At 39.8% G+C, this 18,765-nt stretch overlaps 1 protein-coding gene across 20 annotated transcripts in view; it reads right to left on the bottom strand.

Moving 5' to 3' along the window:
- Positions 1-18,765, bottom strand: part of ZNF532 (zinc finger protein 532) — a 109,141-nt gene that overhangs the window by 27,088 nt on the left and 63,288 nt on the right. For all 20 annotated transcript variants that reach the window (XM_087439287.1, XM_087439281.1, XM_087439292.1 and 17 more), the window contains 3 exons: positions 15,580-15,756; positions 9,166-9,328; positions 5,187-5,468 (listed from right to left, as the gene is read on the bottom strand). In XM_087439287.1, the coding sequence (XP_087295413.1) occupies positions 5,187-5,468; positions 9,166-9,328; positions 15,580-15,756 (622 nt within the window). The remainder of the gene's footprint in view (positions 1-5,186; positions 5,469-9,165; positions 9,329-15,579; positions 15,757-18,765) is intronic.

Raw genomic sequence — 18,765 nt, 5'->3', positions numbered from 1 at the left:
TTCTGCGTATTTGTCCATTTATCTAGGAAAGGACTCATAGCTTGCAATGAGATCATCAGGTTAACAATACTGACAAGCTCATCTTTCTGATTTTACGGTTGAGAATATGGAGACTGGGAAGGTGAAAGGAATCCTGTGGTCAGAAAACTAATGTCCAAACCTAGACCTCAACTCACATATATTCATGACTAACAATGTCCCTTTCCGTGAGTGTAAGTGACGATCGGAGGAGAACTGCTCCAATCAGCGACTCCAAAGACACCACGCAAGGCACAGCTACAAGCCATGGAAGACACAATAATAAACAGATACAGAACCTGTCCTCAAAGAGTTTATGATTTAAAAGGATAGCCAAAACCTGCTCATAACAACAATAACACCAACTTTAGAAACGGATCAATTTTTTACTGGTTTCTCTGTATGGAATTTCTGTAACAATCACTTTTTTTAATACGGCTGCTTTAACTATTTTTCTTTTCTTTTTCTTTTTTTTTTTTTGTGAGGAAGATTAGCCCTGAGCTAACATCCAATGCCAATCCTCCTCATTTTGCTGAGCAAGATTGGCCCTGGGCTAACATCCGTGCCCATCTTCCTCTACTTTATATGGGACACTGCCACAGCATGGTTTAACAAGTGGTGCCTTGGTACGTGCCCGGGATCCGAACCTGTGAACCCCGGGCAGCTGAAGCAGAAGGCACCCACTTAATCGCTATGCCACCAGGCCAGCCCCTATTTTTCTTTTTTAAATGGATAAAGTAATGATTCAGCAGACGGTAGGTTTTTAAATAATTATACCTTTCATCAATTTTTATTGAATATCTGCCAAAATTTTTTTTTAATTATTTGACTTAATATCAGATTACAACAAATTATTGAAAAAAATTAAAAACCACTGAAAGTGAATACCGGATTAGTATTAGTAAAAAAAAAAAAAAAAAAAAGATACGCATTAGAGAGAGAAAGAAGCTGGCTACTAAGTTAACTGGCATAGCTGGCACTAGGTTTCCGAATCTTGAAGACAAAGCTACTGAATATCTTCAACATGGAACTCTATACAAAATATTTCTTTTAGTAAAGATTTTTTAGATGAGAACTGAGAAGAGGAAGAAAGGTCAAAAACAATTACTGAAACCAAAAAAGGCCATCTAAAAGGAGTAGCAGTGAACTATCTTGATATAAATTTTAGTTCATGCCAGTTGGTCTTACTCCTGACTTAAAATCTTTTCTCCAAACTCTATCAAAATAATAATTGTACTAGTTATAAGTAACACTAAGGTAACTGTGGTACTGTGGTTGGCAGAATGTGTTTAAATTATTCCCAAAATTATTCTATACACATATTTATTTTTTAAGGCATGATTACGGAATTGAAATCAAGTATACCTTCACAGTTCACTGGTTCAGAACATTTACTGTCATACTGTCATAATGCATAATGACATTTCATTGGGTAATCCAGTAAAATCAGATCTTTCCAATAACTTCTAGCCTGGTGGAAGTAAACAATTATGCTCTCCTGAGACATTTAGCCAAATACAATTTTCAAATCCCTTGTAATTTCATATTTATATCTCATCTTACACCCAAAGGGATTGGAGGCTGCATGTCACCTCACATATAGTTCCCTGTTGGTACCTACAACACAAGACACTGTGTGGTCAGTAAAGCGTGTATCACTCCCATTTTCAAGAGGAAGGTAAGTCTACAAGGGGTTAGATGCCTTCCAAATCAGCACTCATTCTTGATTCATTAATTCCAGAAATATTCATCAGGATACTATGAGCTAAGGACAGAGGCCCCCAAAGACTCTACGGATGAGAACTGAAGAGAGGAAGAAAGCACCAACTGTCCAAAGGGAGAGAGACTAGAGGCACCCTTCATACAGCGCCAATGGTTAGGGTGAGGGAAGTACATGCTGCCATGGAAACATGCAGGAAGAGTTCCTGATTCCGTCTGAGGGGACCAAGAAAGGCTTTCCAGATGAGGTGATATGTAAGCTGAGACCCAAAAGACTAAAAGAAGTTAGCCACCAAAAATGTGCAGTCTTTCGAACCAATGGACCACCACCTGAAAAGCCCCAGAGGTGAACGAGCAAACAGTGTATAAAGCACTTCAGGTGGCTGAGTTTGTCTAGCCTGCACCATGAGAGATACGGCCAGAGAAAGCGGTAGATCAAAGGAGACCCATAAGCCACTGGACTCCTTTGAGGGCAATAGAGACACAATCAGAGCTGCACTTGAGGAAACTCGATCTGGCTACACTGAGAACAATACTCCAGGCAAGAATTAATAGCTGCCTGAACAAAGGTAAATGGGTGGACTAAAGGGTATTAAATGGATGGATGGAGAAGAGGGTTGGGTAGAGGAGGAATCACCAAGTCGAGCTGGACACGAAGCTTCCGACTGCAGGCGGGGGTGGGGGGGCGGGGGTTCCCTGGTTGGACAGGCTTAAAGCTTCTGTGAACTATCCAAGAAGCTGCAACACTTGATAGGTGGCTGGACTTCAGGGACTGGAATGCAGGCAAGAAACCACAGCTGGAGACAGAGATTTGAAAGTAATCTACACACATACATGAGAAGTGAAGCCACGAGAGTAACTGAAATTCCCAGAGAGTTAAATGTTTCCAGGACAGAAACCCGATGGGTGTTCTGGCAACCAGGAGAAAACCCAGGAGAGGGTGTAGCGTTCAACACTTAACGGTAGAAAATGCTTTTAGGACGAACTGTCAACCATGTGAAATACTGCAGTGGGGTTGATGAGGGTATAAAGACTGAAAAATGTCAAATGGACTCAACGACGACGTCACAAGTGAACTGGGTCTGGTGACAAGGCGAGGCTGAATCCCAAGGCGGTCAGCTGAGGAGTAAATGGGAGTGGAAAAGTGCAGGCGCAGGGTGCTTGCCTGGCTGTCTGAATGGACAAGACAGAGGGCAGGAGATTTGAAGTTTGGGGTTTAAATGGAAGAGAGGTGACGTGAGTGTTCTGATAGGAGAGAAGAAAAGAATGGGAGTAGATGCGCGTACATCTATAGGTGGGATGTCTGCAAGTGCAGCGCTCCAGCCTGATTTCGGCCAGGAGAACTCACGCGCTAGTTTCTGACTCGAGGCCAACATTCTTTTCATTTCACCAGCTTATAAAGACATTTCTTCCCCTCCCTCCCCCACCGCCCTTTAGTTCTTTCAGGAGGCTGAGTGAACAGAATTGAAACTGTAACCTAATCTGATGTGCCTCACTCCAAAAGGCAGAGTCTCAGCTTCTTCAAAGCTAATCCTAAAATCCTACTAAGCCAAACATTTCCTCTGTGATGAACGGCTGCACTAATGTACGGACACACAATGCACAGCACGCCGGCACACACGTCCAGCTCAGAGCCGGCTCCACACTACAGTTCCAAAGCCAACAGTTTAAGGAAGTGTTAAATTCATCCCACCAACTCTTTCTTGGAGCTGTCTCCTCATTTATATTCTAGATCCAATCATTGTCAGACATGCAAGATAAAAATAGTTTTAAAAAAAAAGGAAAAGAATTCTGAAATGTTCCAAGACTATTACAGAAATCTCAAACGTACAAGAAATGAAAGGATTGGAATGCTAGATAATTATTAAGGTCTGTTCCATCTTAACATTTGTGAAATCCAGTTTGGGTGCCAAGAAAAGATTTTTCCTAGAATCATATCAGGCTCTGAAAGAACTATTGTAGTGTATTTACACAGTAAGTTTATCAAGGATTGCCCCTTAAGAACTACCCAATATTTATCATGAATATTGTAAGATGCTATGGCCTATTAGAGAAGCCTGAAGTTGAGATGATTAAATAAGCAATGGGCTACTAAAGCCATATAAATATTCTATAAATAACTAATTTTTATATGAAGAGACACTGAATTAAGTATAGTTAGACCAAATATAATAAAAATATCTTTTTGCAATTTGTGATCATTGTGATTGATGCTCAAAGACAAGTTTATATTATTTGGATGGTAGCAAGGTAAAACATGTCAGCTTCATGAGTAGCTCAAATAAACAGTATAAATGAGATTACAAAGTAATGCTTAACACACTTAATATAACAAACTTTCCAAGGATCTAGTATATACTAATTATAAACCAATTTCTATGCAATCTTTACACAGGTTCCCCAAGGATAACTATTTGGTTTTATTGGCTTGAAAGTTAAAGCAATAAGATGGTTTCCTTAAAGTATGTCTCTGAAGCCACTAATCAATCTTACTATCACTAAAAGTGGGACAAGCTGGTATTATGTACACCTCAGGATGTGAAACAAAAAGAATATAGCACCTATGACGTAGTCTCATGTAAAAAAATTCACTCTGAATCTAATAAAATTTCTAGGAATTATGGGATAAAGAGAAACAAGTTAAACTATGTCAAAAAGAAGTAATTACACAAATCCACAGGACAATCTACAGGACATATAACCCAATTTTTCCAACAAATCAATACCACATTAAAAAATAAAATAAAATGAAGGGAAGGCTGGTAAAGAATAAGAGAGATTTAAGTTATACAACAACCAAATTCAATGAAGACTCTGTCTGGATCCTGACTGGAACAAAGCAACTTTGGGAAAATCAGAATAATATTAAAAAATAACCTTGCTATTAAGTCTAATGAGCATTTTTTAAAATTCCCTATCAGTTGGAGATGCGTGCTTATTACTACAACTCAGATTTTTCAGTGATTTTGAGTTATAGAGCTTCTTCTAGGTATTTTCAGGATGAGGACCCTCTTCCCACTACCAAACTCAGGAAAGAATCAGTAGTCATATAAATGCTACACAGTTTTCAAAACATCCACTTTCTTTCTCTCCTGTGCTCTTCCTTATTTGTCACAGGACTAAGAGGTGAATTCAAACGTTTTTCACTTTGGTTTACCGTTATTCTTGGTTTCCTCAGCTATAAACATGAATGTGGTGGACGACTCACTGCCTTGGGGTGAAGGCAACTATTAGCCAAGTGAAGGCAATTATTAGCAATATCACAGAACAAGATTGGAAGGACCTGGAAACGCCCATTTTACAGATAAGGAAACTGAGGCTCAGAGACACTGAGTGATTTTCAAGGTCATGCTACTAATTACTGACAGAGCCAAGCCAAGAACCCAAGTCTTGGTGATCCGTCAGTCCAGGGCTCTTCCTTACACTATGGGGGTGGCTTCCACTCTTACCTTCCCGTGCTCCTTCCTCACGTGGGAAATGTAAACATCTCTCTGAGTGAACAGGCGGTCACACTCCCAACATGTCCAGCCAGGACTGGCCACTTTCTTGGGTTCCATTGATTTTTTCACAGGAGATGGAGATTTCTTTTCCAATTTCTCTTTCCCGTTCATGGATCTGGTGTCCTCTTTGTTTTGATTTGCTGAATTTTGAGTTGTGGGCTTAATGCTCAAAGGCAAGTTTATACCCAAGTTTGGAGGCCCTTCAATACTTTTCAATGTTCCATGCATAGACTATGTTATAAAAAGAAATGAAATATCTATCACAAATTACACCACTAAAGAAAGCACATGTGGACTATCTTCATACATTATAGACATTTCAATACTATTTTATAATCATTCAGAAATATTTCTTAATATATTAAGAAGAAAACCTGAGTGAAATATACACTTAAAAAGAGATAAAGGAATATTAATTTTTATGGTTGCTATTAGATATGTGTTTCTAGTTCCAAATAATTTTTAAAAACTTACTTGCTTGTGCCATTTTAAAATTCTTTAAAGAAAAACTTCTGTATTGAATCCAAATTCTTCCTGGCACTCTGTCCTCCCCAATGTACTACAGTGAGTCCTCTCTACAAGAGACCATTTCTGGGGAAGAGCGTTTTACTTTCACATCTACCTAGAAACGTTTCACTAGGCTAATATACCGGTAGGTGTTCCCAACCCTTAGCTACCCAACTTTAACAAGTACCTGGGACCAACAAGTTAATAGCAAACCTTCCCCCTCCCTTTCACACCTTTCACATTCTTGGAATACTTCTAACAGTTTGGGTCTTTGCTGGGCTTTTTTTTTGTTTCCAGTAATTTTAATCTCCCTACACCCCATCCCAATCCATCTCTTCTTACTGGCACCCAGATTTGTGAACTGGCACTCAAAAAGCCTTTTTAAATTGCTTAGCTGTTTATTATCACTAACATAATAGCTTTACCAAGCTATCTTCAACTTAAACTCACAGGATTTCAAATTCTACTGGGGTAAAATTAGTGCAATTTGATTCTAAAGACCAGCTTACATTGGTTTTTGTTTTGTTTGTGTTCTAGAAGCATGGAATCCAAAAAAAAAAAAAAAAAGGAAGCAAGTAAGTCTGTGCCTTGATGTATGATTTATCTTTGAATAGGGGCTTCTCTTTTTATCAATGTTCAGGTTTGTAGCTAGCCTCTCAGTTCTCAAACCTAGAGAAAGACACAACACGACACACGTTTCCTAACGTGGTCTGGCACATCTAGGTCTCCTGGGTCACAGAGACTCACACTGTGAAGACCTCAGCTCCATATTCCCTCTGGAGTGTGCAAGTAAGAAGCTGTTCCTTGGCGTACTCTCCATCACACTTTCTCTAGGAAAGGTCTTCTCTGAACAGTACCAAGAATTAGCCAACCTTCTTCAATACTGTCGTACCCCAGATGGAAAAAAGGGGTCCATAATCTTCTCATAAGCAGAGGTTACAAGGTCTACCCAGACGATCGATCGTTAAACTGGTCTGTAAAAAGGGCCTGAGTGGAAATGTCTAATGTTCTATTGCAAAGAGAAAATCTAGGGCGAGATGTGATCTCCTGATAGCCAAAAACTGTGCACTGGCTTCTTTTCTGCCATGCAGGACAGAGGCTTCTGTGTTTAAATGGCCTTTTTCAAAAGAGAAGCCAAGTTTTTACATTTCTAACCATTTAAAACCCAAAGAAAAAAAATCCAAAATCTTCTAATAAACTTTAAGTTTTTAGGCAAATATGTTTTTACTAACTAAAAAGTTGAAGAGAGGATCAAGCATTAAAGTATTCTTCTATAAGATTACCTTATCGTGCTATAGAAATTACAGAAAAGCAGGAAAAAATTCTGCCATGACGACAGAGAGCAACAGCATGCGTGCTAAAATGAGAATTTCTAATTTACTCATTTTATTTTCACATTGTAAGTAAAAGTAGGATTATTTATTAAAAACAAATGCCTGTTTTAATAAAAGAAATACAACTTATTTCTTGTAAAAGTGATTTTTCCTTAGGTCCTGTAACAATAAATAACCTGAATGACTATAACTTGAAAGTTTACTTTAAATGTAAATGCCAACAAGGAGTACAGGCGTCCTATACAGGGAATAAATCTATATTTTGGCAGAACAAAGAAATGATACAGACTGGATTAAACTGGGCAAATAAAGATCTACCTTTAGATGAATATGTATGTGGAAAAATACCATTCCTGGTCTTTCTCTTAATTCCTTCCTCATGAAAACCTGAACAGCACAGGTATTAGGCAATGTAAATAAATTCACAAGAGCTAGATATCTTAAAAATAAAAACAAAAATAGGGTGCCCCTAAAGCTTTATCTTTATTCTTACCTATCCCCAACACATAAAGGCAGGATAATATTAAAATGTATAGAACATACTTGAAATGAAAACATAGGTGAGTATCCCCACTGTTTTCGTATCCTATAGTCTTATAAGGGTTCAGATGAATAAAAACAATTCTTTCTCCTTGTGGCCACAGGATTTTACCAGTCCTCTTCAGTCTCTATTTCTTGGAACCTTGTATTCCTCCAAATTCACTATTAACACAAGGAAGACCCTAACCACAAAGTCGATGACCTCACTTCCAGATGTAAAGATGAGTTCCAGAAAGCAAATACCTTAAAAGCCTCTTAAGAAGCAACTTTTCTTTCCCTCCCCCACCCCCCATATACAGTATGTTAAAATATTTGGGTCTAATTCCAATGTCCCTATGTTTTTATTGGCAGTTTTTTGTTTCTCCTGATCATTCATTAAATAAATATTTATTGTCAAGGTAACTTTGTAATTTTAGTGAAAACCTTAAAATATCTTAAGAGGATTTTATTGTACTTAAAGTGAGAATGAGGAAACAGACCTCCCATGCATTTTATTCACCCTAGTAACGCCACACTGCCACTACCTGCATCTGGCCTCCAACGAGCAGACTCTCTGAGATGTTAGGCCCTTTGCAACAGGTGGTGATGCTATGTGAGCTCACGTACATTCAACACAGGAAATTTCAAGGATTAATAATCCATTCATTTAACTCACATGAGACTAGAAGAATTTAGAGACTTGATTTGCTCTTTAAACTGAGCTGTTCTGTGAAATATATTTAAAAAGAGAAAAACTAAGAGAAAGATCGAGTTCATAATAATATTGGGACTGTTGTTTTTCTTTTTAAAAAATGTCACTTTAATCTCTGAGAGCTGATGGATATTATCTCCTAATGACACAGGAATAAAATTGCTTAACCTATCACAGTGGACAGTTAAGAAGCCAGGACTAGCTCTGTCCTTAGTGAGCTTAAAGGGCTATAAAGAGATTTAGGTGCTCCTTCTGGGGGTTGGAGAGCGGGTCGTCCAAACTGGACATTTATTCATTTCATTAACTGAACACCCACCAGGTGCCAGATGCTGTGCTGCAACCTGGACATTTCATTGTCAGTTTACAGGCAACTTGACAGAAAAAAAAGACTAAAAGATCCAGGGGCATCAATTATAATGCAAACTTAACTGCTTAAATAATTTCAAAGAAAAACCTGCGTTTTTCTAAATATACCAATATTTATACAAATTAATATAATTCATCAGAGTCCCTGTCTATTTCTAAATCCTATACAACACCAAGTTCTCAAAAAAATAAACTTCACAGTTGTCGCTGTAGGACAAAAAAACCCTAATACTTTATTATTCTTTTAAAATCAGGACATGCATTTGTTACTTTGCATTGATTAATCTTTCCTGGTACGCAGATCAGGACTCAGGAAGAAAAAGCATCTCCCAGTCAAGTGAACACATGGTGACAGCATGTTGTAAATTGCTCATTACCAACAACCAGCATCCATCCCTGCCCTCAACAGTGTACACGCTTCATCGTAATCGGCAGCTCAGCCTTGACTTATGACCAGTTCATTTAAAGGACATAAGAGATGCGCACATACCTTGATATGGTCCATCATGAGTTGCTTCTGTGCATATAAAAGAGAACAGTCTGGACACTTGAAAACAGACACCTTTTGGTTTTCGATGTGTTGGTCAAAGTGGCGATACAGCAGGGTTTGCAGGGTAAATACAGTGTCGCACATGGAACACTTGTATATTATTCTACAACAGAAGTGCAGGGAAAACATCAGACAGCCCTCGTCTCTCGAGCCTAACGAACTGCTACTTCACACCTCAAGAATCAGGAGGTAGAAGCAGTGAGAACACACAAACACCATAAGAAGAACAATACAGTTTAGCTTTGCAACAAACTTTTGAAGGCAACTGTTATCACGCAAGCAAATCAATCTTAACATTTTGGGTAAAGATGGATTTGACCACATTTGCTTAGCTGTCTAAATTAATGACCATTTTACTACTCACAGATCTACAACTAAACAAGTTTTTACAAGGTCTGTACTCATTAGTTACTTTAACACAGAGCAAAAGCATCCTTGATCTTTTTTTTTTTTTTTTGAGGTATTTTTTAAGATCAGACAAGGAACACAGCTAGATGGTGGTAACTTGAAAAAGTTACTTGAAAAAGAATTTGATTAATGAACTAAGTAGGCCCAACTCAACTCCAATGTCTGAACAAGCTGTTACTTGTTCCCAGTTTTCCTTTCGAGTTTGGAGCCTTTTTACACTTGAATGTTAACATTTCTGTACCTGTTCTTAACACAGAAAGCCCTAGCCAGTAAACAACTATACGTGGAAATAAAGGAACAGAAAAGAAAACCCATACCACTGTTGCTTCAATACCTGAAACGTCTATTGTGCTTAAATGGTTTAAAATACTCACTGTCTACTATAAACCATTTCTTTTCCTAATAAGTTACTACCAAGCAGCCTCCTTAAGTTAATTCAGCAGATCTGAACCTTCTGAACACAATCCCTTCTACCCATCAACACCTTCCACTGAAGCTCAGGCAAGAGGGGTCTGGATGATGAAAGCACCACACTCCCCCACCACCAACTGTCACCTCCAGTGGATTTGCTGGGTCATCGTGAACACATCCGCCCACAGTAGGTCACCCTTTCTTCAATAACTGCTCCAGCCCCTCCTGGTCTTTAGAGGAGGCCCTATGGACTGTCTCTTCTGAACTACTGTGAGAAGAGGCACAAACATTCCCAGAGAACAGCTAAGGAAAATGGCAGAGAAACACTGACTGAAGGTGCAAGTCAGAGATGAAAAAGGACAAGTTGAGGTGTCATTTGATATTTCCACAGCAAAGCTAAAGAAAGGAATGACTCTTGAAACCACGTGTCATTCTCCTTAGGGTCTTCTTGAGAAAGCCAGCACTTCTCACGTAACCGTCAAACCTCACTTTGTATTTCTCTGTCAAAAAATTACAAATTTAACCTTTTTTTCCTTTTTCCACATAGGATTTATAAATTTAGTGAGTGACGTGTTTTTACAAGGTCTCGATATGCTGGTTACTTTGACACGGAGCGCAAGCACCCTTGATGGGTAGAATTTTTTAAGATCAGACAAGGCTTTACAGGAGTTTACCATACAGCTCAAAGGTGGGACACTAACGAGGTGTCATCATTAACTCGACCAGGTGCGACGAAGATGTTCATTTCCTCACTGTTTGAAATAGCTTAGAGCTGGAAATAGCCCAAATGTCCAGTAATATAAGTAAATAGCAACAATGATGTAAAAAAACTTAAGGGCTGGCCCGGTGGCATAGCAGTTGGGTTCTCACACTCTGCTTCGGCGGCCCAGGGTTCGCAGGTTCGGATCCCAGGCGTGGACTGACGCACCACTTGTCAAGACATGTTGTGGCGGTGTCCCATATAAAGTAGAGGAAGATGCATACAGATGTTAGCCCAGAGCCAATCTTCCTCAGCAAAAAGAGGAGGATTGGCATCGGATGTTAGCTCAGGGCTAATCTTCCTCACAAAAAAAAAAAAAATTAAAATTATGTTGCAGACATACACCAATGACATGGGAAGATTTTCATGAAAATTAAAACAATAGGTAACAAGACAGCATGTATGATATGATCACATTTTTTAAAGGGCATAGGAAAAAAACAGGCATATCACTGTCATCATCTCTGCTGGATGATAATAAATGTATTCTTTTTATTATTTTGCTTGTCTTTGTCTTCTGATTTTCCTATAATTAGCATATAACAATAAGGGGAAAACAAGAATAGCCTCAGGAAAAGAACTAAGAATACTAGCTAGGCTAAGAATTGTCTGAGGAATCTATTCCTACATTTTCAGAAATAATGATTTCATGAAAAATGGCATGGCTCATTTTATTCATGCTACCTACATTCCTTTAAGGAGGGGTCCTGTTTGTTTTGATTTTTTGTCTTCTACTTAATAGCAAATAAAGTATAAAACAGGAGATAATCTATTTACTTAGGCATTTTTCTGAGGAATAGTTTGTTGGTATAATAATATCAGAATACCATCCCACAAATTGCTGAGAAATATAAAGGGGGAAATGGTGACACGACAGTGCAGAAATCTGGCAGACACCAACCTGGCCAGGTGATGGAGGTTAACATCACCACCAGGAGGACAGGTGGGCACTGTGTGCCCCCGATGTGACACAGTGAGAAGATTCCTGCCAAGAGTGCGAGTCCCGAGTCCAGCTACGAGAAAGCAGTGACGGACGGGGGAGGGGCATCCTCAGAATAAAAGACCTGTACCCTTTTGTGGATGGCCAAAGACATGAGCGGGGAAAGACAGAGCAACTGTTCCAGGTGTAAAAACACTGATGAGACGGGACAATTAAATGCAAAGTGTGCTTCCGGATAGGATTTTGGATCAGAAAGAAAAAAAAAAAGATACTGTCTCAAAAAGTGAAGAAATTTTAATGGGATCTATAAATTGGACAGTTATGTAATCAACACTGGTCTGTTGATTGAGAGGCTAAATGGCAGTATAACACATGAGTGTCCTTTTTGGGAGGAGAGGCAGAACACACTCAAATATTTATGTCATGACGCCTCATTATTCCTAAATACAAGAGAGAGAATTTCAGATGCGCGAGTGAAGTGACGGAGCAAATGTGGTAAATGCTAACTGAGGAATCTGGGTGACAGGGAAGCAAGAGTTCTCAATAGTGTTCTCCCAACTTCCCTGTAGGACAGAAACTACTGAAAATAAAAAACTGGCTCTAATGTTAAAAAAATGTCCAAATAAAGGTACATGAACCTGACAGACACAAGGATAGAACGTGAAGATGGAACAAATTTCCAACTACACCTGAAATAAACCACAGGGAGACTGCCAGGCAGAGAGGAGGGAAGGCACTGACGACAGTGGGACCGGGGTGCACAAAGGCCGAGTCCACACGGGCAGAGCACGGGGAGGGAACAGCGAGACAGTCACTGTGGCTGGACTCCCAAGGGTGTGGGAATCACAGGGGGAGTCGCGACAGTTGTGAAGGACTTGGAAAGCCAAACCTAAAAGTCTAACTTAATCCCACATGCGAGACTGAGTGAACAGCAGGGCAACTAGACTATAACAAAGCGGGGAAAGGATCTGGAGGGAAGGGGGCGTGGGGAGGAAGAAGAAATAGAAAGCTAAAACCAAATACTCACACTTAGGTCCAACTTAGAACAACAAAACTCTCCAGAACAGAGTGCTACACTTGAAATGAATGTAAAAACAAATGAATAAAGGATTCTAAGCTCTGAAATCACTGCCATTACCACTGATTGAACCAACTCGGTGCAAAGCGCATCCTGGCATCACACGACCCCACACCTCCCCTGGGTGAACTGACACTACTGCCACTTCACAGATGGGACACTGAGACTCAGAGAGAATTGGCTTGATGTTGCAGAAATCCCAGAGCCAAGGTTCAAATTCAGCTTCGTCTGCATGTGTCTTGCACATGTTTTATTTCTCAGGAACGCGTTCAAAAACTCTCTCATACAATAACTCTGGAGTCCGCATTTCTCCACTTAAATACATTCAAAGTGGCAAATAAAAGGAAGCCAGAGGCAGCAAAAGAAACTGCTGTTAATCACATGTCAAGGAAAATATAAAAATAGACATAAAACCATATCACCGTAAAATTCAGTAACAGACATTCCAAATGATCTCAAATTACCCAGAAAAGATTAAAGGGTGTCCCAAGCTTCCTTTAGACAGCAGAGCAACACGTCTGACCACACACTGGAGAACAAGAAACAAAGCTCCAGAACGGTACCTGGCACATAATAAACACCACATAGAGGCCTGTAAGATGAACACTCTGCGTCGTGCTTCTCAAACTGAGGTGCTGCGGCTGCACGACTTTATGGTGTATTTTCAGACAATTCTACGTGTGTTAAGGAAAGGGGGGGGGTATATTTTTATATTGAGCTTTAAAAATTAATGCAAATCATTTACATAACTGCATGTTAGCAAAATACTGCTAGGAGATTTCAGCACCTGAGGTTCCATTGGAGGAGGGGCTACTTATTTATTTTGGGCTAACATGAACAGAACAGAGATAGATTTCATGTCAAAAGGAAGCTTTTGGGTCAAATGTTGGCCAAATGTCTTCTAGCACAGCACAGGAAGGAAGTTTTTACAGGAGCCGGAATAGGGAGAGGCGGCGAGGGAAGAGCGCTCTCACGGCACACTCCAGTTAGTACAGGGGTGACCCACGACAGAGCCCACGGAGCGGCACCTGCTGTCATGGCTGGCCTGCAGGTGAGGGCGAGGGCTGCTGGCAAGGACTCGATTCTGCCGAGCATCATTACCACCCTGAACTAATGCTGCTAACAAAGTTCATGGTTTGGGAGTTTTGTTGCAATTCATTTGTAAATTTGTTTTAGCTTTAAAGTGTAAAGCACAGTAGTTGATGCCCATCTTTAGGCTCAGCACTTGTTAAAAAACCACTGTACTAAAAAAAAAATTTTTTTAAACACTGGAATAATTTTTTCCTACATGTCAGTCAAATTTGAAGAATATTGTTTTAGCTTATTTTAATCGTTTGCTGCCCTTTCTTCCCAGGTAACAACTACTGTTCCAGATTTCATACACATTCCAGTGAATAAAGTTTTGTTTATTTATTTGAATAAAGAACCAAGTCAAAAACTATATTCACTGGGGGGCAAGACTGTGTTAGCGTCTGGAAGCCTTACTGCCACAAACACTGAAGACTGTTTAAAATCTACTAACAGCCCTCTTGAGAGTCAAGACATCAGGTTGTATATGGAGCCCCTAATTTGTAACCCATTTCATTTTGAGTATCTATAAAGATCAAAGTAAAGGTCCTATTAGAATGAAATTCTATTTTATCATAGTTTTTAGAAAACAGAGTCACTTCTATACAGTTTAGTCAATAACATTTCCCCCATACTAAATGTTACAATAAAAGCCAGACATATATACTATGGCATATCTGCATATATTCCCCCTAATACTTCCTTGATGATGTAGTTATGGGCAAAAACACGCCAACAGATTTAAGGCAGCAAATCTAGCCTCACATAATTATCAAATTCCACATTCCCATGAATAATACAGGAATAAAATGAACACACCCTGAGCATCTAACCCAGTGCTGTGTACGTGTACACAACGAGGAAAGGAGAAAAGGGAGGAAGGAGCTAATGTTACAGAGCCCTCCATGCTCCAGATATAGGGACTATGTGCTACACACTTTAAACACGCCATCTGGCTTTATCCTTACATAAACCCCTGGAGGTAAGCATTACCCTCACTTTACGGGGGGGGGAACGGAGGCTGGGACAGGGTAAGTGCCGGTCCAAGTTCACACAGCTGATGGTGGGTGGTAGGATTCCGACTCTGGTGCCCACACTCCCTCCTCTTTGCTAAGCTGCCTCTGTTGCAGGCAGGCAGCCCATTAACTGTCTGCTGAAGTTCTACTCCATTATTAAAGACTCAACGAAGCAAAACCTGGCAAAATTATAAGTCAGATTAAGACAAAAATGAAATTTACTTTTGTTAATCAAGGACTTATATTGGCTACGAAGTTAAATTCAGTTACCACTGTCTTAAGTTCACTACATCTTATAAATGTCACTGCGGAAAGTGTATCCCGTAAGAAAGAAACTATGGAAAAATTGAAAGATGACAGTTTTTAACAGTTTTCCTAGAACTTACTTGTTAAAGTCATCTTAAGAAAAAGAACAAAATTGATAACCATTCACTTGTTTAGTAAAAGTTGATAACCGAAGCATAAATAAGAAGTGACATTTTGGGACAAAGACTTCACCTGGCAAGAACTGAAAGGTTTAGGTAGCTACGAGCTGTGAGCTATACTTGATAGAGCATCAAAATCTGCATAGCACCTTATTTTCTCATATGTTAGATTTTATTCCACAAAACTACCACCTCCTCTAAATTACTAATTGAGTGGCGGAGTGAAAGCAGAAGGCATTATGACTTACTTTGGTTCTCCTATTTTGATGCCAGGATGCTGTGTGTAGGCATGGGAATGTGTACTTGGGGCAGACTTAAACGCCATTGGACAAATAGGACACTTGTAGAAGACTTCACAGTGAGAACCTTGAATGTGAGACTTCAGTGCGGCCACATCAGAGTACACAACATTGCAATGTACACATCTGTTAGAAAAATAAACACATAGTCATTAGCACAAGACCATTAAACGTGTGTAACTTAACTGTGTAAAACTTGAGTAAAGTGAACATATATTAATAGCCCTTTTAGGTTTCTAATGGCTTTTGAGAAGTGTCTGTTTTTCTTCTATTTATAACAGATCAGATTATTTTCATATATTAAAGAAGGAAGATCATGAAGAAGAAAAATAAAACTCAAATGGTCTATCTTTTTAGCATCTTTAAAGCTTCTAAGAATGAATGTCCAGACTCCAGACTGTGGATCGTGGGGGCCATATCAAGACTGAGAACACAGCAAGACCCTATGACTCCTGGCTTTGCAGAAGACGCCACAGCTGGATTCTGCGGTTCCTACCCTCCCCCACAATACCCAAATGGCATTTCCAATGGAAGAAATGTTCGCTATCTAATCCTACATGTCATCAACAGAGGCGCAGAGAGGAACAAATGAGTACTGGCTCCAAAGTCACGGCCACCGTTTCCTGGAATACACTGATGTAGTTAACATATCTGGAGGATATGGGGGCCCGTAGGGAGAAGGTCAACCACCTAGAGTGTGCATCTCCTGGAAGATAACTTTAAGTACACTTATATTGGTGTAAGAAATGACACGAATTACAAACTTCTGAAAAATCAACATCTCTAAATAAACTGCCTCTCTAGCTAACCTCTTTACTTCTTGAATTTCTAATCATTTGATCACTAGCTCATTCCTCGCTCAAATCTAGTCCTACAGAAACAAACTCCAGAACTTAAGATACATTTCTCCCCCATCTCATCTTTCTCATGTGAGGACTCTCAACAACACCTATAACCCATCCATTGGCGACCTAGTTGTCCTTCTTTGTCACACCTGAAAACCATTTGTGAGGGGTCTCTCCATGGACCCTCGAGATGTACGTTTCATACAACTGACAGGCGCGTTCCTGGATGTGAATGTGAGAGTTGACCCGGGGAAGAAGACTGCAGACAGGCCCTGCCCTCCAGGAGGCGGTACTCAATGACTTCTGCGTTAATCTAAGATATTTCTATTCTTACACCTCCCTTCCGACATGGAGATGCTTTCAAAGTCACACGGGAGTGGCATGCTCTGAATTAAGTGTTCTACAAAGTGTGCCATGTTAAGCTGTGCAAGCTTCTATAAAAAGCATAATTAATGCATTAGTGTTTTTAAATGAATTAAAGCATAATGTTCAGCAGCATATACATTAAAAACACTAAATAACAATAAGAGAATAAATAAGCAAAACTCCTCTAGCCTATCTACTTGAATTGTTATTTTAGGCAATAACACCACCTAAGCACACTGCACAGGTTACTGATCCTCTCTGGGCCGGTTTCTCATTTGTAAAATGAGCAGAATTGGATGAGATGATTTTTTAGCCCTTCCCAACCCTAGAACCCTATGATCCCTAAGAAAGAGGAAGATTACATAAAACAAAAACAGATGGGCTGGGGCCGGCCCTGTGGCTTAGTGGTTGGGTGCTTGCGCTCCTCTGCTGGTGGCCCGGGTTCGGATCCTGGGCGCGCACCGACGCACCGCTTCTCCGGCCATGCTGAGGCCGCGTCCCACATACAGCAACTAGAAGGATGTGCAACTATGACGTACAACTATCTACTGGGGCTTTGGAGGGGAAAAAAAATAAATAAATAAAATTAAAAACAAAGAGCATCATGGAGGCCAAGGGAAAACCCTCCTTAACGTGAGGAAAGAGTAGAGAATCTGAAAAGAACTTACGAGAAAGTTGTAAAAGATCTGCCCATAAGTGGAGGAAAAGGTTGAGAAGCAACAGAGGTCCATGAATGCAAATTACACAAATAGAAGGCAGAATCTGCAGGGTTCACATAGTATCCTGATGCTACTAAAAACCTACTCTATTAATAAGTATTTAATACACCTGAAGTCTTTTGTGTTCTGGGTACCAATCAAGTTTCTATTTTTTTTTAACTTTTAAGAAAATGTTTATACGGTGTACCACCCTATCATCCTTTGTAGATGCAAACACAATGGATCGGAAAACAGAAAAATTCAGAGAAATACTTGACTTTTACCAAATTAACCAGAAGCTAGAAGTGACCCCTCAATATTTGGGAGATGCAATATGATCCAGAAGAGAGAGAGTGAGGCACACTGAATCAAGAAGAGATAATAAGCCATGGGGGTGTGTTAGAGGGACGCTCTGGCTTAAAAAAAAAAAATACTGAAAAAACTAGAGCCCCCAAAAGGAGGGGAAGACATACAAGGTCAAGGGCCTGCTAGGGCCCAGTTAAACAGTAGACTGGATCATTATTTGAAACAGCAGGGAAAAAAATTAAGGTCAAATTTTTTTCTATCATCTAAAGAGATAAACAAGAACTAAACTTCAAAATACAGAAGCAGATTATTTTTTGCAGCTCTTTAAAGCCTCAAGTCCACAGGAAAAAAAAATCTATACTGAACACAAAAATGTCAGTAAAAATTCAAAGCACCAAATTGAAGCAACTTGGGCCGGCCCCGTGGCTTGGCGGTTAAGTGCTCACGCTCCGCTGCTGGCGGCCCGGGGTTTGGATCCCGGGCGCGCACCGACGCACCGCTTCTCTGGCCATGCTGAGGCCGCATCCCACATACAGCAACTAGAAGGATGTGCAGCTAGGACATACAACTATCTACTGGGGCTTTGGGGGGAAAAAAATAAATAAATAAATAAACATTTTCAAATTGAAGCAACTCTGTGAATGGAGCCAAAAAAGAAGAAAAGCAAGGGATGGGCTTTTCCCAAGTGAGCTGATTACTTTCAGCCTGCCTGTGCAGCTTCTGTTTTAACTTAGGAAAGATACTAGGAATAGTTAGAATTGCAGAAGTCTTACCTCTTTTATTCATTCCAATCTACGTTTACTTTCATTATATCAGAAAAATAAACTAAACGTACGAGGAAAGTTTGGCATCAGTTTAAAGAATTGCACTCAGAAAATGCTGTAGAACTGCTTTCTATTATTAAACAAAGAATCCAGTAG

Source organism: Ceratotherium simum, chromosome 14 (assembly GCF_057802395.1).
Source record: "Ceratotherium simum simum isolate JZ-2026a chromosome 14, ASM5780239v1, whole genome shotgun sequence".
NCBI lineage: Eukaryota > Metazoa > Chordata > Mammalia > Perissodactyla > Rhinocerotidae > Ceratotherium > Ceratotherium simum.
Note: the sequence above shows the minus strand (reverse complement) of the source record. Positions and strands in the feature narration are given on the sequence as shown.